Source organism: Schistocerca serialis, chromosome 2, assembly GCF_023864345.2.
Source record: "Schistocerca serialis cubense isolate TAMUIC-IGC-003099 chromosome 2, iqSchSeri2.2, whole genome shotgun sequence".
Lineage (NCBI taxonomy): Eukaryota > Metazoa > Arthropoda > Insecta > Orthoptera > Acrididae > Schistocerca > Schistocerca serialis.
Window position 1 is genome coordinate 814,061,510 of NC_064639.1, and position 23,189 is coordinate 814,084,698.

General features: G+C 37.5%; 1 protein-coding gene across 1 annotated transcript in view; it reads right to left on the reverse strand.

Annotated features, from left to right (window-relative positions):
* LOC126458053 (FERM, ARHGEF and pleckstrin domain-containing protein 1) overlaps positions 1–23,189 on the reverse strand; it is a 761,742-nt gene that overhangs the window by 254,475 nt on the left and 484,078 nt on the right. The window contains exons 4-7 of the mRNA XM_050094851.1: positions 13,430–13,652; positions 10,851–10,974; positions 3,706–3,793; positions 1,804–1,959 (exon numbers count right to left, since the gene is read on the reverse strand). Of these exons, the coding sequence (XP_049950808.1) occupies positions 1,804–1,959; positions 3,706–3,793; positions 10,851–10,974; positions 13,430–13,652 (591 nt within the window). The remainder of the gene's footprint in view (positions 1–1,803; positions 1,960–3,705; positions 3,794–10,850; positions 10,975–13,429; positions 13,653–23,189) is intronic.

The following is a 23,189-nucleotide window of genomic DNA, read 5'->3' on the forward strand; positions in this document are numbered from 1 at the left end:
ATTGGAAAAGAAAGAACAGAGGGAGGAAAACAGAGATGAGTAAAGAAAAACTGTTGTGAGTTAAGTGAAGTTCTCAAGTGGTTAAATAGGCCAGTAACTTGTAATAGCATTAAAACTAAGATGACAATCACAGTGAAAATTGTTAACAGACTTTCCTACATGCACAGATGCTTTTCTAACATATTATGCACCTCAGATATACAAGAATCATACAGAACATCCAGAACATCTTACTATAAATATATCATAAGAAAAATTATACTAATTTTTATGTGTTGTCAAACACATCATAACAGCAAACATGGCAATGTCTCCATATTAATTTCAACAGCACAAAGCAATAACAAGTTCAGAAAGTGTAGTATCACTGCAGATACTACTCTATCAGATTAGAAAAAGTTTCACTAAGTTGCATTTAAGAACCATCCGGTTGTAATTAAACAAGTACACTATAACAGTGAACAAATTGTATATATCCTTAATGCAGTCATTCATCACCAAGATGCAGTCATTCATCACCGAGTAATTGAACCAGTTAATTACAACTTTTATCCAAGTTTTGATCATCCAAAACAGTTGCTCTGGGAAGTCTTTTAGCTTGAGGAAGTGATGATAACCGTGCAGTCCTGGTCCCACAATGCAGATGTTCAAATATCTCTCAATAAAACACCAAAGTTGTTCTTGAACCTTTCCAATCACTTATAGCGAGGCATGTCATTAATGACATCCACTCAACTGGACAATAAAAAAAAGTTCAAATGTGTGTGAAATCTTATGAGACTTAACTGCTAAGGTTATCAGTTCCTAAGCTTACACACTACTTAACTTAAATTATCCTAAGGACAAACACACACACACACACACACACACACACACACACACACACACAAACACACACCCATGCCCGAGGGAGAACTTCTACATACACGTTCCACCATTTTGGAATAATATTCACCAAAAGTACTATTAATGACATCAGCATCAATTTCTATGAGCTTACTGCAATTTGTGTAGTTACAATATTTTGATAGAGTGCATGCGTGATGCTGTTCCACAGGTTTGTTTTTCCTTTATTGTGTTGGGTGTAAGATTCATTTATGTTTTGTCGCCAAACAAAATAAGTTTTGAAAATGTGTTACTGTCTTTCATAAAGTAGTTAAGGCAGTGTTTATTCTATTTATTTGTATTTAATATTTTCCATTGATAGCTTGTTATAAGGAACTCGTAACATCGATTTCTGCCCATTTATCAAAAATATGTCCTCTTAATAATATTTTGAGGTCTGGCCTGCTCACTGAGGAATTCTTTAAAGAGCTGTGGTATTTTTGCCGTGCGAAGATTTTCATGATCAAGATAAAAAATTTTAAACTGAGATGATCAGATCAAAAACATATTTAAAATATTTTTCCAGCTGAAGCATTTATCAACTACAGTGTTTTCATAATTGTGTCTTCAAATCTCTCGCTTCTCAGCACAATATTTCTCACTATGTTTATTTAATATCCTAGCACTGAACATTATACGTCTGTTTATAAGAGATACATTACTTATTACATGGTCATCGCAGACTGCCCCAAATGCCTGCATATTAATTTCAATAGGACAAAGCAGTAACACATTCAGAAAGCATAGTATAACTGCAGATACTGCTCAATCAGATTAGAGAAAGTTTCATTTTGATTATATCCACTAAGCTGCACTAATGAACCCTCTACTTGCAATAACACACGTCCAAACCACATTCCTGTATATAATCGTTGTATGTATTCTTGTTTTGAGATTATAAATGGGGGTTATACTCACGTAGCCTTCAGGATGCAGTTTAATGAGGAACCTCTTTCTTTTAAAACTGATTTTTCTAATTTTTGCCCAGGAAAATGTATTAATTTTGGTAAAATTTTGGAAGACAACAATTCCCATGTGAGCAACAGCAAGATTTAAAGGAACACCTTCATGATCCTAAAAAACAGAAATTATAAGAATTACTAGATAACATTACAAAGTTTCACTGCTAACTATCTGAGATAATTTAAATATTAGTAACATTAACACTGCTAACAAGGTTAACTATATTAAATATTCTCATAATCAAAAAAATAATTGAGTAGCGATATCAATATAATGGAAGGAAACATTCCACGTGGGAAAAATTATATATAAAAACAAAGATGAGGTGACTTACCGAACAAAAGCGCTGGCAGGTCGATAGACACACAAACAAACACAAACATACACACAAAATTCAAGCTTTCGCAACAAACTGTTGCCTCATCAGGAAAGAGGGAAGGAGAGGGGAAGACGAAAGGAAGTGGGTTTTAAGGGAGAGGGTAAGGAGTCATTCCAATCCCGGGAGCGGAAAGACTTACCTTAGGGGAAAAAAAGGACAGGTATACACTCGCACACACGCACATATCCATCCACACATACAGACACAAGCAGACATATTGAAATATGTCTGCTTGTGTCTGTATGTGTGGATGGATATGTGCGTGTGTGCGAGTGTATACCTGTCCTTTTTTCCCCCTAAGGTAAGTCTTTCCGCTCCCGGGATTGGAATGACTCCTTACCCTCTCCCTTAAAACCCACTTCCTTTCGTCTTCCCCTCTCCTTCCCTCTTTCCTGATGAGGCAACAGTTTGTTGCGAAAGCTTGAATTTTGTGTGTATGTTTGTGTTTGTTTGTGTGTCTATCGACCTGCCAGCGCTTTTGTTCGGTAAGTCACCTCATCTTTGTTTTTATATATAAATAATTGAGTAGTACACACAGTACTTAATGCCATACAGTATAATTCCACATGTACGAGACATAAATCCCTCGCCCTCCCAACATCTGTTGATAATAAGTGTAAGATATTGTGTCTTTTATGTCAATCCTTCACCTTGAGTGCAAATCAAACAATCGAAAATCCAGGTTGGAATGTAAAAACATTGTGAAAAGGAAAGTTGTTACTCACCATATAGCAGAGATGCTGAGTCGCAGATAAGCACAACAAAAAGACTGTCACAAATATAGCTTTTGGACAGTAAGGCCTTCATCAAAATTACATGACAAACACACACATACACACTCACGCAAATGCAACTCACACACACATGACAGCAATCTCAGGCAACTGAGGCCACACTTCAGTGTGAGTTGCATTTGCATGAGTGTGTATGTGTGTGTTTGTCATCTAATTTTGACGAAGGGCTTACCGGCCAAAAGCTATATTTGTGACAGTCTTTTTGTTGTGCCTATCTGCGACTCAGCATCTTCACCTTGGGTACTGTTCACCATCAGACCCGTGTAAACTTCAGAACAATAAAGACACTTCTTACAACAAATGTAGTGTTTGGAAATATTTTATAGACATTTGCCACCAACTGAAACAGTAAGCATGAATCAAATAGGGTACACCAAATAGGTGCCAAGTTGCCCATGTCAGACTTACAAGTTTTATAACTTCAAATTGACTCTAAGGCAAGAGGAGTTCACTAACAGCTGCAACAGTGAGATCTCAGTGACGAATGCAGCTATCACAAACAATATTCTGGCACTGTTAAAATCACTATAGTAAAAGTTCATAGACACAAACACCTACTTTTATCTTACTGCTTCCAACAAATAAATATTAACATTCTTCACGTAATCTATTTATATCATTCCGCTAGCACAGGCAACATAATAGGATCAACATATCTAAGGTGAAATGAGCATTTGTACTTACCTTGGCTGGATGCATTTTCATACCATACAGTTCACAACGACGGGAAGTCTCTAAGAGATTTAAATCTGCTTCCGCTGGAGACTGGCCGCTGTAAAAGACGTTTTCAGTATAATTAGAAAGCAGTGAGGTTAAAAGACATTGTGGTGAATAGTATTCTGAAATATATATTTATACTACCCACAATAGCTGAATGTGGTCTGTACCAATATAATGCATAAATTGTCATATTGTTTATTATTTGATGTAGATTGTTCAAATTACACATGCAGTATAAGTGACTCCTCCTTTGTACAGGTATTTCAAAATCTGTTTTGCACATGCAGGTGAATAATGTATTCAAAGCAGAAGGAACGTGGTGTCACTGAGTCCTTGGTGAAGAAGGAGCGATAGCTGTCCAACATACTTGGAAAGCTATAGAACAGTGCTATGCTCATAGGTGGTGAAAAAAGTTTACAGAAGGAAGAACAAGCCAAGCATTTAAGACAAATAGTGTAATGGGAACTTATTGACTGCAATCATTGATATGAACCATCACAGGTATAGACATGTTGAGTAAAATGGGCAGACATGTCACAAATCACTGAGTAGCAGCTTTGTATAGCAACCTGCACAGAAGAAGAGACACTTGAATTATCACCAATTTTGTATTACAGGCTCTGCCCACAAAAATATCAGAAAATATCTAACTTCTATGGGCAAACAGCAGCAATTGGAATATTAATAACACCCTCGACAAAATACAAACACTGGAATGAGTAAAGATAACCACTCATTGTCTAGCAGAGACATTGAGCAGTACACAGGCATATAAAGAACAACAGAAGTAAGTAACTCAGTTTATACGTGGCATGCAGACATATCCATACGTATATGTAATTAGCACGTTTGTTTATATGTGCATTTGTTGTTGTTATTATTTTTGTTTTTGTTGTCTTCAGTCCAAAGGCTGGTTTGATGCAGCTCCCCATGCTTCTCTATCCTGTGCATGCCTCTTCACCTCTGAATAACTACTGCAACCTACATCCTTCTGAATCTGCTTACTATATTCATCTCTTGGCTTCCCTCTCCAATTGTTAGGCCCCCCCCCCCCCCCCCCCCATGCTTCCTCCAGTACTGAACTGGTGATCCCTTGTTGCCTCATAATGTGTCCCAGCAAGCGATCCCTTCTTCAAGTCAGGTTGTGCCACAAATTTTTCTTCTCCCCAGTTCTATTACATACCTCTTCATTAGTTACAAGATCTACCCATCTAATCTTGAGCATCCTTCTGGAGCACGACCTTTCAAAAGCTTCTATTATCTTCTTGTATAAACTGATTATCGTCCATGTTTCACTTCCGTACATGGCTACACTCCATACAAATACTTTCAGAAAGGACTTCCTGACATTTAAATTCATACTCAATGTTAACAAATTTCTCTTCTTCAGACACGCCATTCTCGCCATTGTCAGTCTACATTTTAGGTCCTCCCTACTTCGACCATCATCAGTCACTTTTCTTCCCAAATAGCAAACCTCATCTACTACTTTAACGGTCTCATTTCCTGATCTAATTCCCTCACCATCCCCTGATTTAATTCGACCACATTCCATTAGCCTCGTTTTGCTTTTATTGATGTTCATCTTATAACCTCTTTTCAAGACACTGTCCATTCCAGTCAACTGCTCTTCCAAGTCCTTTGCCGTCTCTGATAGAATGACAATGTCATCAGCAAACCTCAAAGCTTTTATTTCTTCTCCCTGGAGTTTAATTCCTACTCCAATTTTCTTTCTCTTGTTTCCATTACTGCTTGCTCAATATACAGACTGAATAACATCGCAGATAGGCTACAACCCTGTCTCACTCCCTTCTCAACCACTGCTTGCCCCTCGAGTCTTGTAACTGCCATCTGGTTTCTATAAAAGTTGTACATAGCCTTTCGCTCCCTGTACTTTACCCCTGCCACTTTAGAATTTGAAAGAGAGTATTCCAGTAAACATTGTTAAAAGCTTTCTCTAAGTCTACAAATGTTATAAATGTAGGTTTTCCTTTCCTTAACCAGTCTTCTATGAAAAGTCATAGGGTCAGTATTGCCTCGCGTGTTCCTACATTTCCCCCGAATCCAAACTGATCTTCTATGAGGTTGGCTTCACCAGTCTTTCCATTCTTCTGTAAAGGATTCATGTTAGTATTTTGCAACTGTGTCTTATTAAACTGACAGTTCGGTAATTTTCATATCTGTGGGCACCTGCTTTCTTTGGAATTGGAATTATTATACTGTTCCTCAAGTCTGAGGGTATTTCACCTGTCTCATACATCTTGCTCACCAGATGAAAGAGTTTAACCATGGCTGGCTCTCCCAGGGCAATCAGTAGCTTTAATGGAAAGTTGTCTACTCCCAGGACCTTGTTTCAACTTAAGTTTTTCAGTCTTTTCTAGTTCTTCATGCAGTATCATATCTCCCATTTCATCTTCATCTACATCCCCTTTCATTTCCATAATATTACCCTCAAGCACATCTCCCCTGTGAAGACCCTCTACATACTACTACTACCTTTCTGCTTTTCCTTCACTGCATAGGACTTGTTTTCCATCTGAGCTATGGATATTCGTACAAGTGGTTCTCTTTTCTCCAAAGGTCTCTCTAATTTTCCTGTAGGCAGCATCTGTCTCACCCCTAGTGATATCTGCTTCTACATCCTTACATTTGTCCTCTAGCCATTCCTGCTTATCCATTTTGCACTTCCTGTCAATCTCATTTTTTTCAGACATTTGTATTCCCTCTTGCCTGCTTCATTTATTGCATTTTTGTATTTTCTCCTCTCATCGATTAATTTCAAAATCTATTGTGTTACCCAACATTTTCTATTAGCCCTCATCTTTTTACTTACTTGATTCACTGCTGCCTTCATTATTTCACCTCTCAAAGCTACCCATTCTTCTTCTACTCTATTCCTTTCCCCTATTCTTGTCAATTGTTCTCTAATGCTCCCTCTGAAACTCTCTACTACCTCTGGTTCTTTTAGTTTATCCAGGTCCCATCTCCTTAAAATCCTGCCTTTTTGCCGTTTCTTCAGTTTCAATATGCAGTTCATAACCAATAAATTGTTGTCAGAGTCCACATCTGCCCCTGGAAATGTCTTACAATTTAAAACCTGGATCCAATATTTCTGTCTTTCCATTATATAATCAACCTGAAATCTTCCGGTGTCTCCATCTCTCTTCCACATGTACAACATTCTCTTAAACCAACTGTTAGCTATGATTAAATTATGCTCTGTGCAAAATTCTACCAGACGGCTTCCTCTTTCATTCTTTTCCCTCAGTCCATATTCATCTACTCTACTACTTTTCCCTCTCTTCTTTTTCTTACTATCAGATTCCAGTCGCCCATGACTATTAAAGTTTCATCTCCCTTTACGATCTGAACAATTTCTTGTATCTAATCATACACTTCCTCACTCTCTTTCTCATCTGTGGAGCTTACTGGCATACAGACTTTTACTACTGTGGTGGGTGTGGGCTTTGTGTGTATCTTGGCTACAATAATGCGTTCACTATGCTGTTCATAGTAACTTATCCACGTTCCTATTTTTTTTATTCATTATTAAAGCTACTCCTGCACATCTATGTAAAAATTTATGTTTCGTACAATATGGCACATTTCATATCATTACAAAAATTTAGTGGAAGGATAAACAAATAAATACAAAGTAGTTTTTTTTATCCCGTTGGCCATCAGGCAGAGGGCTCTGGTGAAGAAACACTAAAATTGATAAGTGAATTGGAATTAAATTAGAAAATTTAGGTGACAGAAGCACTAGCTACATTACAACTAACAAATGTAGTTCCTAGTGAATGTGTGTGAAATTTGAATACCTAAAAGGATACTTGTGACTACTAGAGAACAGGTTATAAGACAAGATGCACAAATGATTAGGATTACAAAACTCAGGTTGGCGACTGTTTCATTATAAGATTTCCAGATTTTTCCAGGCGGAAATTCCAAACTTCCCTTAACCAATTTCTGTTTCATGGGAGACCAAGTTTTACTATATTAGTTTTCACAGCTACAAATCAAATTTTTTGAGTTGCTACATCAATTATTAGTGAATCTCCAAAGTACAGCAGAACTGAAAATAAAATGTATACAAAACCATAATTTCCTTTTTTTCCTTTTAGCTGTTCAATAAATTATGTTCGATTTTAATACTTTGTAACAGAGTTACTGCAGATAAACTTTATTTACAATGAGAAAATTCAATCTAGATATAGCGTCTGTATTATTTTATCATTCTCGTTTGTTGAACTTTTATATATTGCTAAATGATCTGTTAATAATTCTTTCTTGATTTATCACCAGATTATTAAAAACAAGCTATAGTAATACTTAACTTATATCGAAACACTGGAAGAAAGTAGGCAAAATACTACTTTGCACTGAAATTAATAAAAATGAAACAAAGCCTCATAAGCTGATTCACCAAATATGCTTGTTTGAGTATGAAACTGAATTGATACTTTTTAACTAAAAGAAAACCTTCACTTTTGTGTGTGAATGAGGAATTCACATCTATGTGACAAATTCTCACTCACACATTACACTCTGTCACACTCAAACGAATGTGACGGGAAATGGACCAGGAGCACAAGAACCCACGAAAACTAATGAAGAATCCTAAGGCCGGTAAGTGTGTCAAAGGTAGCTGCAATCAAGCAACAAACATTATGTTTAATGCACGTCTTCACCTTTCCTTTGAAGACTCCACAATGGACAGTTTTTGCAGTATTATCTCAGAATGATTTGCAACAAAATTACTCTACATTTCTTTCCATTAATAAACAATTCAACACACTCCAGGCTGTTTCTCAGTTCCCCAATGTTTCAGAATTCCTCATTATTTCCATTAAATTTAATTTCCCTGACAATTTCAAATTTTCCAGATTTGCCAGGCAAGTTAGAACATGATCTGTAACTGAGATTTGAGCATCTATGAAAACCCTATTGACTGCAGTCATAGCCTTTACATGCCATGGTATAATGTCAAATTATATGAATATGTTCCTGGGAAACCGCTCTCCACACTCTTTGTACACAAATCCACAAAGCATTAGTGGTGGTTGTTGTAAACACAATGATAAACAGTTTGCCAACTGAGCACATCCTAGACATTTTAATGGGCATCGTATCACCATACGTGAAGGTCAGGTAAGCAGTTGTACCTGCAATTTTTTAAAGAATGCTTGTATATTCCTCTCATTATGTGCTCTTACATCGTCGTGCTGAAATCATGCACGTTGAGTTGTCAAGAGGAACAGAAGTGCCTATGACTCTCTAACCTCCTCAGGTACCAGCTGCTTTACGGGCTGCCCTCAATACACAGCATCAGTAGTGTAATATGTGATCCTGGATATATTTTTAGGTTGTATTACACAAGGCAATGCACCCTTGGTGGTAAGGAGAAGTGATACCACACACTGGATGCAGGATGGGCTCCACAGAGGAAGGAGATCGTCTATTTCCTGTTCAACAGCCATGGGAGTGACAAGTACTGCACGTAAGCAACACATTATAATAAATGATTCTGAATCTGTGAAATTTTACTTAAGTGTCATGATAGTTATGCTTTAATCTGAAAGTATTCACGAGTTATTATTTTTAAAACTGTTATAGAGTTTCTTAGTATCTAGTGATGCCATAAACCATCACACTTGGTCTTTGTCCACTAGTGACTATATCTTGTGTAGCCATTGTTGCAGGACAGGTTGAATGGGATATACTGGGCGGTTACAATTAAGTGCAGCTATTTGCAGAGGCCCAGTGTGTAATTATCGTATGACAGTGAAATGTGGCAGATATTCTAATGCGTTAACGGGGAACTGATGTACGTTGGAAAAAATAAGTTCCAATTTTGGCCACCAGGAGCAAACCTGGCACTGTGAATGCAAGAAAGACGCATAGGATATGGCAGAAGAGGAGGTCAAACAAGGGAGAAGGCTTACATAATTTGTTCAATATGAGCACCAGAGATGTCAACGAGATGCTGCACAGCACCCAATTTGCAGCAGTGGCCAAAATTGGAACTAATTTATTTCTAGTGTAAATAGGTTCCGCATTAATGCATTAGCATTCTACCAAGTTCTGCTTCCATACGATCATTACAGCCCATGCTGGATCTTCATGAGCAGCTGGATTTTAATTGTAACCATCCAGTATGTGAAAACATAACATTTTGCCATTCAACACGCCCGCAATATTGTTAGCATGTTAATTGCTTTCATAGGTTCTAGTACCATCTGGACAATGAAAACTGAAGTAGTGTCATTTCGACAGCTAGTCTAACTTATAGTACATAGTAACAAACAGTTGACATAGGTCCATACCAATACAGTGCTTCACTGTAAGACCAAAACTGTGAACAGTCTGTTATGGTCAACTGGACAAGCTGTTATTCCACACCGAGGTCACACTGCATGGTTCAGTACCTATTCACCACTGTGTACAACTCTCTTGTATCAAATGGTTCCACACAGGTGTCATTGTCTTAGCAGCATGCTCTGTATGTGTTGAAATATTAGGGCATAACAAACACATTTTCCAGAGAGCTATCATTCAGAAACACTCAAACAAACTCATATCTTGACATTGTGCTCTCTGACACAGATAATGTATATAGGGAATTTCTACCATATTTCCAATTCATTTGATGGTTCTTCACAACCTGAGCTTGATGTAACACTGACCTTCCCATTTACAATAGGAAGAAAGGTATTGGATTCACCCACACGTCATCTCTCCTCAGTCATTATCATTTAGTGATGGTACACTGTTCCACACATGCTTCGACCTTTGGTTCACTCAGGTTATTCTTTCTGTGTATTTTAGTTTTCAGAAGTATTAGTTTACATTTTTGAGTTCAAAGCATTGCAGGCACAATGCATGGCACTAACCTCTGAGCATTTTCCTGTCATTAAGTTCCTCCCTGTAAACTAAAGATAATATCAAGTACTGATAGCTGCTTCAGTTAGCCTACAATTTCTACCTGTCATTGAACATTTTGTTTTGGATGTCTAATGGTAATAAAAGTGTTAATTCCTGCCTCATTATGGTCATTTAATGACAATTAAATCTAAAGAAGTTATATATAATGGCAGTAAATAGCTTACGCATGTTTTTTGTGGTTCTCCATAATTCTCCTTTCCAGCTCAGGATCCTGATTTGGCACAAACTTGTACGTAGAAAGATATGTGTGATCTGGGTAGTCTTCAACAACATAGTCACCACATTCAGCTGTAAAGAGTAAGTAACATAAATAATTCTTTCATCCAAACATGCTCAAAGCTACAATTTTCTGCACATGGATATAACAAACAGAGAAATTTTATGGACCAAAAGTGGCCATCCTTCATCCTTCAAAATGAAGTACAAATTATCAAAATGCAATGATCTTGTACGTTAACAACTTGTTTCATATGAAATAAATGTGCAATTAGGAAGTCCCAATTACCATAACACTAGCATTTCAGAAATTCCAAGATGGAAACAATTTAAAAAGATGATGATAGGCAAGTGTGTGTGTGTGTGTGTGTGTGTGTGTTTTTGGGCGTGCATGCGCATGCGCACTTGCATGGGCGCACGATTGCGTGCTCATGTGGACATGTGCGAGGAAGAAAAAAGTTTTATACCAAAAAAGTGCAACGTAATGCAAAATACATGGCAACTTCTTTGTTGCTTTCATGTATAATCTGTGGATGTCTTGTTTTGATGTATAATCTGTGAATGTCTGTTGTTTTCATGTATAATCTGTGAATGTCTGGTATGTCCCTTTTATATATTATCACTCACAACACACATGGTTGGACCAACTGCCCCATTGTGCTTAGGAAAATTACCTCTCTAATATTCCTGCAGCATTTCACATATGCAACGAGCAAACTTCTATGACTCATGTGCCTAAATTTTATGGTAACTACTTTCAGGAAAGGAAGCACAAAGCAATAGTCAGTGAACACTATCAATTCACTATGGAAACCACAGTGTAATATGGGAAATAATTTTATAATAACGTGAAGTAACACAGAAATTTATATATTTTCTACCAGTTTCCACACTAATCATGTTTCTCAAATGAAAATCAATGTTTTACTGGTAGTGCTGCTAAATTATTCAAATGTTTTTGTCTGTATGTAAAATACTGACTCTTTTCTCACAAAATAGAAAGCTTGGAGCTTTATTGCCCGCTGAAAAAACTTACCCAAGGAACCGTGTTTCTCTGGAATTAACATGAATCTCTGTTCCTGACACACGCACTTTTCATAACAGAGCAATGATGTTTAGTTATCAGTTACCTGCACATCATGCTGCCTGCTGTGCTGTCGCTGAATTGTAGTACATATGACTATCGTTCGAAAAATTCTGGAACATTTGTAATTTCACACAAAAGGTGTGTTGGAGTAAAATGCAGTTGGCATTGCTGCATATGGCTGTGTTTAATGTGTTACTGCAGGAAGTTTCATCATTGTATGTCTGTTAGATATTGTTCAGTGCTGTATTGAATAGAATGTTGTGTCGTACAGTTTGCGAATTTTTGAGATGGCAGAGTTAGAGGAGCAACAAGTCTGAATTAAATTTTGCATTAAATTCTAGAAAATCTTTACAGAGACACACCAAATGATGCAGAAAGCTTATGGTTATCAGTGCTTAAGCCACACTCGGTGTTACAAATGGTTCACACGGTTTAAAAATGGCCGGGCGGGAGTCAAAGATGACCCTCCTTCAGGACGCCCTTCGACATCTGCCAATGACACTCACGTCAGAAGTGTCAACAAAACTGTTCACGAGACTGCAGAAGAATATAACATTTCAGTTGGATTTTGACACAACATCTTGGAATGCGTGTTGACACCAAGTTCGTCTCACGGCCCACGAGTCAAGACTAGAAAGACCTTTACCTCACAATCTGTGAAGAGCTTTTGGATCCTCGATACTCTCCAGACATGGCCCCTGGGGACCTTTCTTTTTTACTTCCAAACTTGAAAACCCCGTTGAAAGGACAAAGACTTGAAACAACATATGAGATAAAAGAAAATTCACAGGTGGCGCTTCATGTGATCCAGCAAGAGGTGTATCAAGACTGCTTCTGGAAGTGTACATGACATTGGGAGTGGTGTGTCATTTGTTGAGGAGAGCATTTCAAAAGAGATATTGCACAATAAGTAACAGTAACTACTACTGCTTACAATGTACACTGCTAGTTAATGATACTGTGATTGCAGTAATTGTTCTTACCACTGTGAATAATGTGCCAAGCAAAAACAAATACCTTAACACCGCCCAATGATACATATAAGTGAAAATTTGGAATGGAAAAGAATATCAGAGGCCCATAAACTATGAACTACAATAGTTGGCTATAAGCTAAATTAATGAATTAATAAAATCATCAGGTAATACTTCCCAGGAAATATAATACTGCGGAGTGACACAAGCAAGCAGTTATATAATACCACTCACAGGTGAAAAGGAAACCAGTTACAACAAGAATATAATTCACTAATGCTGCTCCCAAAAGTGTGAAAGATACAATAATGAATTACAATTGCGTATTACCAAAAGTAACACATTTATATTATCATGGAAATTATGAAAGCAGTCATTTGCTTTTCTACAATAGTATTACATTCAAACTTAAACATTGCCACAAACAAAGTGCTGATATTCAGATAAAAATTCACTTGAAATATACCTTGTACTATATACGACGCCATCAAGGCAGCAGTGTTGTCATTGCACTGCAAAAGTCCCTGAGCCAGATCTCGTTTGATTTGGAGACAATACAAGTAGCGTGTAAATTCTTCTTCCAGCTGTGCGGGGTCTGGTGTGTAGAACTTCACGCAGAAACGCAGCAATGGATCCACAAGAGAGAGGCCCACTTGTCGCGAAAGTGGTTTCTCAAGATCAAGCCAATACTGGAACAAATATTTGTGATGATCTCATTCAACTGAACATAGCCTCCAGCAACATAAACAATTAAAAAGCTGCTGAAGATATATTATACACAGGGGTATAAAAGCTGGGTTTTGCTATACTAACTTTACATAGCCACATAAGCTATTCTCAGCTAAAGTGATTTAAATCACTGAGCCAGTCTGCTTTCAAAACCATCTGTTTTTCTTAATTCCTGATGATATTTAAGGAACCAACAACTCCAAGTTTTCTGTCTTTCTCGAATTTAATTTCACTTACTGGCATTTGTTATAGCAACTATACTAGGCATATTTTCAGCCACAGCATCATGTGCTTCACTTATTTTTTACACTTGTTGTTGTTGTGGTCTTCAGTCCTGAGACTGGTTGATGCACCTCTCCATGCTACTCTATCCTGTGCAAGCTTCTTCATCTTCCAGTACATACTGCAACCTACATCCTTCTGAATCTGCTTAGTGTATTCATCTCTTGGTCTCCCTCTATGATTTTTATCCTCCACACTGCCCTCCAATACTAAATTGGTGATCCCTTGATGCCTCAGAACATGTCCTACCAACTGATCCCTTCTTCTAGTCAAGTTGTGCCACAAGCTCCTCGTCTCCCCAATCCTATTCAGTACTTTCTCATTAGTTATGTGATCTACCCATCTAATCTTCAGCATTCTTCTGTAGCACCACATTTCGAAAGCTTTTATTCTCTTACTGTCCAAACTATTTATCATCCATGTTTCACTTCCATACATGGTTAAACTCCATACAAATACTTTCAGAAACGACTTCTTGACACTTAAATCTATACTTGATGTTAACAAATTTCTCTTCTTCAGAAACGCTTTCCTTGCCATTGCCAGTCTACATTTTATACCCTCTCTACTTCTACCGTCATCAGTTATTTTGCTCCCCAAATAGCAAAACTCCTTTACTACTTTAAGTGTCTCATTTCCTATTCTAATTCCCTCAGCATCACCCGACTTAATTCGACTACATTCCATTATCCTCGTTTTGCTTTTGTTGATGTTCATCTTATATCCTCCTTTCAAGACACTGTCCATTCCGTTCAACTGTTCTTCCAAGTCCTTTGCTGTCTCTGACAGAATTACAATGTCATCAGCAAACCTCAAAGTTTTTATTTCTTCTCCATGGATTTTAATACCTACTCCAAATTTTTCTTTTGTTTCCTTTACTGCTTGCTCAATATACAGATTGAATAACATCGGGGAGAGGCTACAACACTGTCTCACTCCCTTCCCAACCGCTGCTTCCCTTTCATGCCCCTCGACTCTTATAACTGCCATCTGGTTTCTGTACAAATTGTAAATAGTCTTTCCCTCCCTGTATTTTACCCACGCCACCTTTAGAATTTGAAAGAGAGTATTCCAGTCAACATTGTCAAAAGCTTTATCTAAGTCTAAAAATGCTAGAAACGTAGGTTTGCCTTTCCTTAATCTATTTTCTAAGATAAGTCGTAGGGTCAGTATTGCCTCATGTGTTCCAACATTTCTACGGAATCCAAACTGATCTTCCCCCAGGTCAGCTTCTACCAGTTTTTCCATTCGTCTGTAAAGAATTCGCATTGGTATTTTGCAGCTGTGACTTATTATACTGATAATCGGTAATTTTCACATCTCTCAAGACCTGCTTTGTTTGGGATTGGAATTATTATATTCTTCTTGAAGTCTGGGGGTATTTCGCCTGTCTCATACATATTGCTCACCAGATGGTAGAGGTTTGTCAAGTCTGGCAGGTCAGTAGTCCCAATGGAATGTTGTCTACTCCCGGGGTCTAATTTCGACTCAGGTCTTCCAGTGCTCTGTCAAACTCTTCACGCAATATTGTATCTCCCATTTCATCTTCATCTACATCCTCTTCCATTTCCATAATATTGTCCTCAGGAACACCGCCCTTGTATAGACCCTCTATATACTCCTTCCACCTTTCTGCTTTCCCTTCTTTGCTTAGAACTGGGTTTCCATCTGAGCTCTTGATATTCATACAAGTGGCTCTCTTTTCTCCAAAGGTCTCTTTTAATTTTACACTTGTGCTATTCTATAGCCATATTTTTAAATGAAAGTTCTTCACAGTGGAAGCTCACTGTAATTAACTACATTTATAACTGAGCTCAAAATATAAACCACATTAGATAGAAATTTATTTATCAAGTCAGAAAAATTCAGACTTCAATATTTACTTAGACTGAGCTATGAAAGAAGAAAAAGTGAGTACAGGCACATGTTTTGCGAATATTATGAACAGCATTCATCGTCATTCACAAGAAAGCATCAACAAATGAAATTACATTCCACATATGCAGAGATTTCCACAGAAACAAGTTACAATCCTTTGTGGAAACTTCACAATTTGTCAATAATTCTGAATCTTACATTTTGTATTCTGCTGTCACTCATAAAGCAATGTACAAGGTACAGAAATTTATTATTTCCAATAGAGAACTGTCAATTTCGCAATGTGACTGTGGGTTCACTGTTGATCTACTTTGGTACCGAAACTTTGAGAAAACCTCAGTCCACGAGTACGTAAGTTCCCAAATGTTACTGTAATCATGAGTGGAGAATTTAATCATCCAACAATCAACTGAGAAAATTACAGTTTTGTTGCTGGAGGACATGATAAGATGTCCTGTGAAACATTACTAAATGCCATCTCTGGAAACTACCTACAATAGATAGTTTGGAACCCCACTCAAGATGGAAATATACTGGATCTAATGGCAACAAATAGACCTCATCTCTTTGAAAATGCCCACATCAAAAGGAGTATGAGTGACCATGACACAGTTGTGATAATCCCATCCCGGGATTGGAATGACTCCTTACCCTCTCCTTTAAAACCCACTTCCTTTCGTCTTCCCCTCTCCTTCCCTCTTTCCTGATGAGGCAACAATTTGTTGCGAAAGCTTGAATTTTGTGTGTATGTTTGTGTTTGTTTGTGTGTCTATCGACCTGCCAGCGTTTTTGTTCGGTAAGTCACCTCATCTTTGTTTTATATATATATATATATATATATAATAGAGGGAAACATTCCACGTGGGAGCATTTCGAAGTCTTTTCTGTCGTCTTATTTCCTCCTCCTGTTTTTGCCATCACTTTCTATTCACCTTCTCCTTTTTACCGTAATCCAGTATACAATTTTATCCCGTCGATATACACTCAATAATACGTAATAATACGTAAATCACTTCTTTTAGATATATATATATATATATATATATATATATATATATATATATATATATATATATATATATATATATATATATATATCAAAAAACAAAGATGATGTGACTTACCGAACGAAAGCACTGGCAGGTCGAAAGACACACAAACAAACATACACACAAAATTCAAGCTTTCGCAACAAATTGTTGCCTCATCAGGAAAGAGGGAAGGAGAGGGAAAGACGAAAGGATGTGGGTTTTAAGGGAGAGGGTAAGGAGTCATTCCAATCCCGGGAGCGGAAAGACTTACTTTAGGGGGAAAAAAGGACGGGTATACACTCGCGCGCGCGCGCGCACACACACACACACACACACACACACACACACACACACACACACACATATACACACATATACAGACACAAGCAGACATGTCTGCGAGTGTATACCCGTCCTTTTTTTCCCCCTAAGGTAAGTCTTTCCGCTCCCGGGATTGGAATGACTCCTTACCCTCTCCCTTAAAACCCACATCCTTTCGTCTTTCCCTCTCCATCCCTCTTTCCTGATGAGGCAACAGTTTGTTGCGAAAGCTTGAATTTTGTGTGTATGTTTGTGTGTCTTTCGACCTGCCAGCGCTTTCGTTCGGTAAGTCACATCATCTTTGTTTTTTGATAAATTTTTCCCACGTGGAATGTTTCCCTCTATTATATATATATATATATATATATATATATATATATATATATATATATATATATACCTTCAGTAAACTAAATATAAGATCAGTAGTGTCATACCTCAATGAAGAACTTGAAACTTTCAGCACATGGCAGGAGCATGTAGAGGAACTACGGCTCAAGTTTATCAAAGAATAGTTGATCACACGGGATAGATATGTTCATAGTAAAACAGTTCATGATTGAAGGGACCCTCCATGGTACAAAGTCACTGTGAAGGAACTTCTAAAGAAACAGAGGCTACTGCATAAAAGGATTGTTTGATCCTTGGGAGAGTGTTACAGTGATGCTGAAAAAACTAACCTGGCAGACTCTTGAAGATAGATGTGAGCTATCCCAAGAAAGTCTACTAACAAAGTTTCAAGATGTGTCTTTAAATGATGACTCTAGGAACCCCCTACGTATCACTCACATAGGGATCTTGAGTACAAGATTAGAATAATTACAGCATACTCAGGGGCATTCAACCCTAATAAATGGTACAATAGGATGTACCCTCTGCCATGGTTTGGGGAGTATGAATGTAGACACAGATGTAGACAGGTGTAAAACAAAGTGCAGGACTATAGACAGAGAGCTGCTGAATGAAACATGTTAGACTGTCAAGAGAGCAATGTCTGAAACCTTCAATGTCTACCATAGCATATAACTATCAAATGATCTTTCACAAAATACTAAGAAATTCTGGTCATATATACATACTGTTACGCACCAAAATTGATGTCCAGTCACTTGCGAATTAGACAGGAACTGAAATTCAGGATAGCAAAGCAAAAGCTGAAATGCTTAGCTCCATTTTCAAATGATCCTTTAAAAAGTAAAACCAGGGAGAATTGCACCAATTTAATCCTCATATCACTGAAAAGATGAATGAAGTATTAGCATCAGTGGTGTTTATACAGAATTTGTGGCTAAGTTTGCCCATCTTCTAACTATAGTCTACTGTAGATCCCTCTTGCAAAAAACTGTGTGTAGCGGTTAGAAGAAAGCACAAGTCATGCCCATCTAAAATAAGGGTAGTAGAAGTCTTAGATGAAACCACTGCCCAATATCCTTTACAATGATTTGTTGTAGAATCTTAGAACATATTCTGAGCTCAAACATAATGGGGTATGTTGAACAGAATGGCCTCCTCTAGGCCATCAAGCATGGGTTCTGAAAACATCGATCATATGAAACCCAACAGACACTTTCCTCACATGACATACTGAAAGCTTTGGATCTAGACAGTCAGGTAGATGCAATATTTCTTGATTTTCAAAAATCATTTGACGCAGTACCCCACCTGTATACTTATTGTCAAAAGTTAAATCATATGAGGTATCAAGTGAAATCTGTGGTTGGATTGAGAATTTTTTGGTTGGGGGGACACAGCATGTTATCTTGGATGGAGAGTCGTCATCAGATGTAGAAGCAGCTTCGAATTGTTCATGTTGTATATTAATGACCTTGCAGATATTATCAATAGCAGCTTCAGACATTTTCCAAATGACACAATTATCCACAATTAAGTACTGTCTGAAAGAAGCTGCATAAATATGCACTCAGGTCTTGATAAGATTTCAAAGTGGTACGAAGACTGGTAACTTGCTTTAAACGTACAGAAATGTAAAATTGTGCACTTCACAATATGAAAAAATGTTATATCCTATGACTATGATATCAGTGACTCACAGCTGGACTTGGTCAACTCATACGAATACCTGGGTGTAACACTCTGTAGGAATACGAAATGGAATGATCATGTAAATTCAGTTGTGGGTAAAGCAGGTGGCCGAGTTTGGTTTATTGGTAGAATGTCAGGGAAGTGCAATCAGCCTACAAAGGAGATTACTTACAAATCACTCATGTGACCGGTTCTAGAATATTGACCCAATGTGTGGGACCCACACCAAATAGGACTAACAAAGGATATTGAATGTATACAGAAAAGACAGCATGAATTGTCAAAATCTTGTTTGACCCATGGGATAGTGACACATAGACACAGAAGAAACTGAAATGGTATACTCTTGAAGATAGATCTATACTTTCCCAAGAAAGTGCACTAATAAATTTTCCAAGTACTGCCTTTAAATGATGACTCTACAAGACCAGAATAATTACAGCAGGTACAGAGGCACTGAAACAATCATTCTTCCCTTGCTACATTTGTAAATGGAACGGAAAAAAAATCCTAGTAACCGGTAGGAGGGACATATCCTTGCCATGCACCACATGATGGTTTGCAGAGTGTAGATGTTCTCTCTACTCACTTACAAATCACTTTTCAGCATAAAACAAAAACAGAACACAAAAAGATAAATTTATATGCTCTGCACACACAATCCATTTGTGTTCTATCTGAATGCTGTCTGCAGTGTTGTGTTGTATAGCTCAAATTAAAATTACACACAAAATTGGAAAACAGTATGCTGCTTGATATTTTATTTTAGTATATAAGCTTATTTCGGCTTTACTGTTTTCATTAGTACACGTCGTGATGCTGTAGATGGACATACGTCAATTTTGAGAAAACCATTATTGCTGTCTGCATCTGTTGCTTGTAATATTATTTTCAGCAATGTTTGAAAGTTGTTCAATAATTTGCTGTTGCACACATATTATAATATGTTTTTTACTATCTGAGAGTTGTATAAATTCAAGTTTGACAGCTAGTTGTTTACTCAAATATAAACCTTTGTTTTTATGTTCTTACAAATACACAGATACCCAACCACACTGTTTGCAACAAAGTCTAGATCTTTAACAAATCTATCAAACATTTAACTCCATGATCTTGAGGCTTGCTTTAAATCATAAATTGTTTGTTTAACTTACCTACAGTACCTGGTTCTACTTTAAATCCTACTGATACCTTTAAATAAATTTCCTCATCTAAATTTCCTTAAAGAAATGCACCTTTTACATCCATTTGGTCTACAATCAATTTTTCATTATTCATAGCAGCACATAATGTTCTCAGAGTTGTCGGCCTTGCTACGGGATCATATCTTTCATTATGATCAAAACTTTTTCTTTGGGGACAACCATGAGCAACTAATCTAGCTTTACAACTACTAATGTTGCATATATCATCACATTTCATTTTAAAAACCCACTTAGTACCAATATCCTTCTTGTTTTTAAGCAGTTCACATACTCTCCAGGTCTTTTTTTCCTTCATTTATTACTCACATCTCTTCTTCTACAGCATGAAACCATTCTCCTTTATCCAATTTGCTGTCTATGTCACCTAGTCTCCAGAGCATCCTCAATGTGTATTCAGCACTAACACAGCATAGTCTTTCAACCACATGGGATGTTTCCTTTCTCTTATACTACTGCAGATTTCATTCCTTCATTATAGCTTGCTACAGAGCCATTTTTCTAATCACTGATGTGTTCTTCATCAATGACAGCACATTCGTTTATGTTTTATTTGCAACAAATCCTATTTTCATTATTAAAATCAGTGATTTTCACCAAATTTGATGCCTATTCCAAGAATGGTTCGTCTCTCTTCTAGACACCATAGCTGATATTCATTAACATAATATCCAACCATGCAGTATGTCTTTATTCTGGAATCGAACTTTCCAGCAATGGGAGAAACTAGTTTCACTCCAAGTTTATTGAAAAATTATGTGTATTTGTCAAGCTGAACTGTCACTGCTAGAGTGTGTTTTGGTTGCATTGAGTTTTATGGAAGTAAGCTGTCTGAGAGGACCATCTGAAATTGCAGAATATTCTAAAGAAACCAGCTGAATACAAGGGCATGCTGAAAAGTAACCCCTCCAAATTTTTTGTGGGTGAACACTTAAAGCTTTTTGAATACAACAAATGTTGTTAACATTCTGCAGCTTTATTCTTCATATCTACATATTTATTTCTCAACACAGTCAAGCTGGCAGCAAAAACACTTCTCACTATGAGAGACCAGCTTGTTGATACTGGTACCGTCACTGTAGAATAATTGACTTTTTTGACGGAGCTGTAACCTCACCTCTACATGAACTGCTTCATCACTAGCAAAGTTAAGTCCTTGAAGATCTTCTTTGAGTTTTGGAAATATCAAAATCGGATGGGGGCAAGTCTGGACCATATGGAGATGATCGATGACAGTAAACCCAAGGCGTTGTTGTTGGAGAATTTGTACCACTCGTGTAAGGTCTGGCAATGTCACAATGAAGGAGAGGGTACTCCATGCATGGACAAACTCTTCGAATTCAGCTTTCAGTTTCCTGAGTGTCTCGCAGTACCATGCGAAGTTTATGGTGGTGCCTTTAGGCATGAATTCCACATGCACCACATCTTGAATATCCCAGAATACTGTGGGTATATATTTGTCTGCTGATAGCACGATCTTGAACTTTTTTGGTGTCAGTGATCCTTTGTGGCGGAGCTCCATTGATGCTGTCTACTTTGCGGAGTTGAAATGGTGAACTCTGCTTTCATCACAAACAACCCAACATCGCAATTACTGATCTCAATAAAGTCAACTTACATAGCTGCGATACTTCCATGGATTTCAATTGGAGGCACATTTTATGCCACTAGAAACTCGACTATAGCACGCTGTTACGTTACACACCATGTTATATGCTATAATTCGGAGCCCTGTGGGTTGTAGGTCGTAGCTTGTGACAGCGAAGCGTGAAATTCAACCTAATAATATGCATGACACGTAATTTTAAAAAACGATGAAATTCCGCCCAAACAGGCCATAAAAGTCCAACACTTCTGAGCTGCTGCCACAGTCTAACAGACTGTGCTGCTGCCGTGACATCCACAGCCCACAGGCGTCACTGGATCCGGATATGGAGGGGCATGTGGTCAGCACACTGCTCTTCCGGCAGTGCCATGTTTATGATAAGTTATACCAAACCTACGTTGAGAACCGAATAAAAAATTCGGTGGCACTACTTTTGAGCGGGCTCTCGAATTTAAAACAAGCAAGAGTATAATAGTCTTTTCTGCTCGTTTCACCTGCAGCATTTTGATCTTCCATTTTTTAATCGGACCCAAGCCACAAAACCAAAGCAGCTCACTCCTGAGCGCTCTTACATGTAAATTACATCGACTATTGCAGAACATATTTCTATTACATTAATAAGAAATTCCTACAATATTTTACAAATGCAAAGATTTATTTGAAAAAACTGAATATAGCAGTACCCTAAACTACTTTCAACTCCTTACCTCCACGTCTCTAGCCACTAAGCCACGGTGAACACTTCCAACTTTTAACAACAGTGTCTTTCATCTTAGCAATTCCTGAAAGTTTTTACTGCCGTGTGTTATTAAATGACATTTAATTATAACATATTGTACCAAGCACAGCATGTTGTTGCCTTGAAACGGGGTACTGTCATAACACGCAATTATAATACGTAAACAACGACTACGACAAAATAGCATTCCCGAAGTTCTTCATTCAACGCGCACCCGAACTCAGAGAAATTTCTTGCGAGTCACAATTTACTGAATTTACAAGAGCCTTTCTTGTTTTTGTTTCTTTTGTGCTCAAATACACCACAGTTGCGACATTTAAAACCAAAATGTTTTTCTCCACTTGAATTGTGCTTGTCCCATTGGGGTTTGGTTTTTCACTGAGTTTTCCCACGAC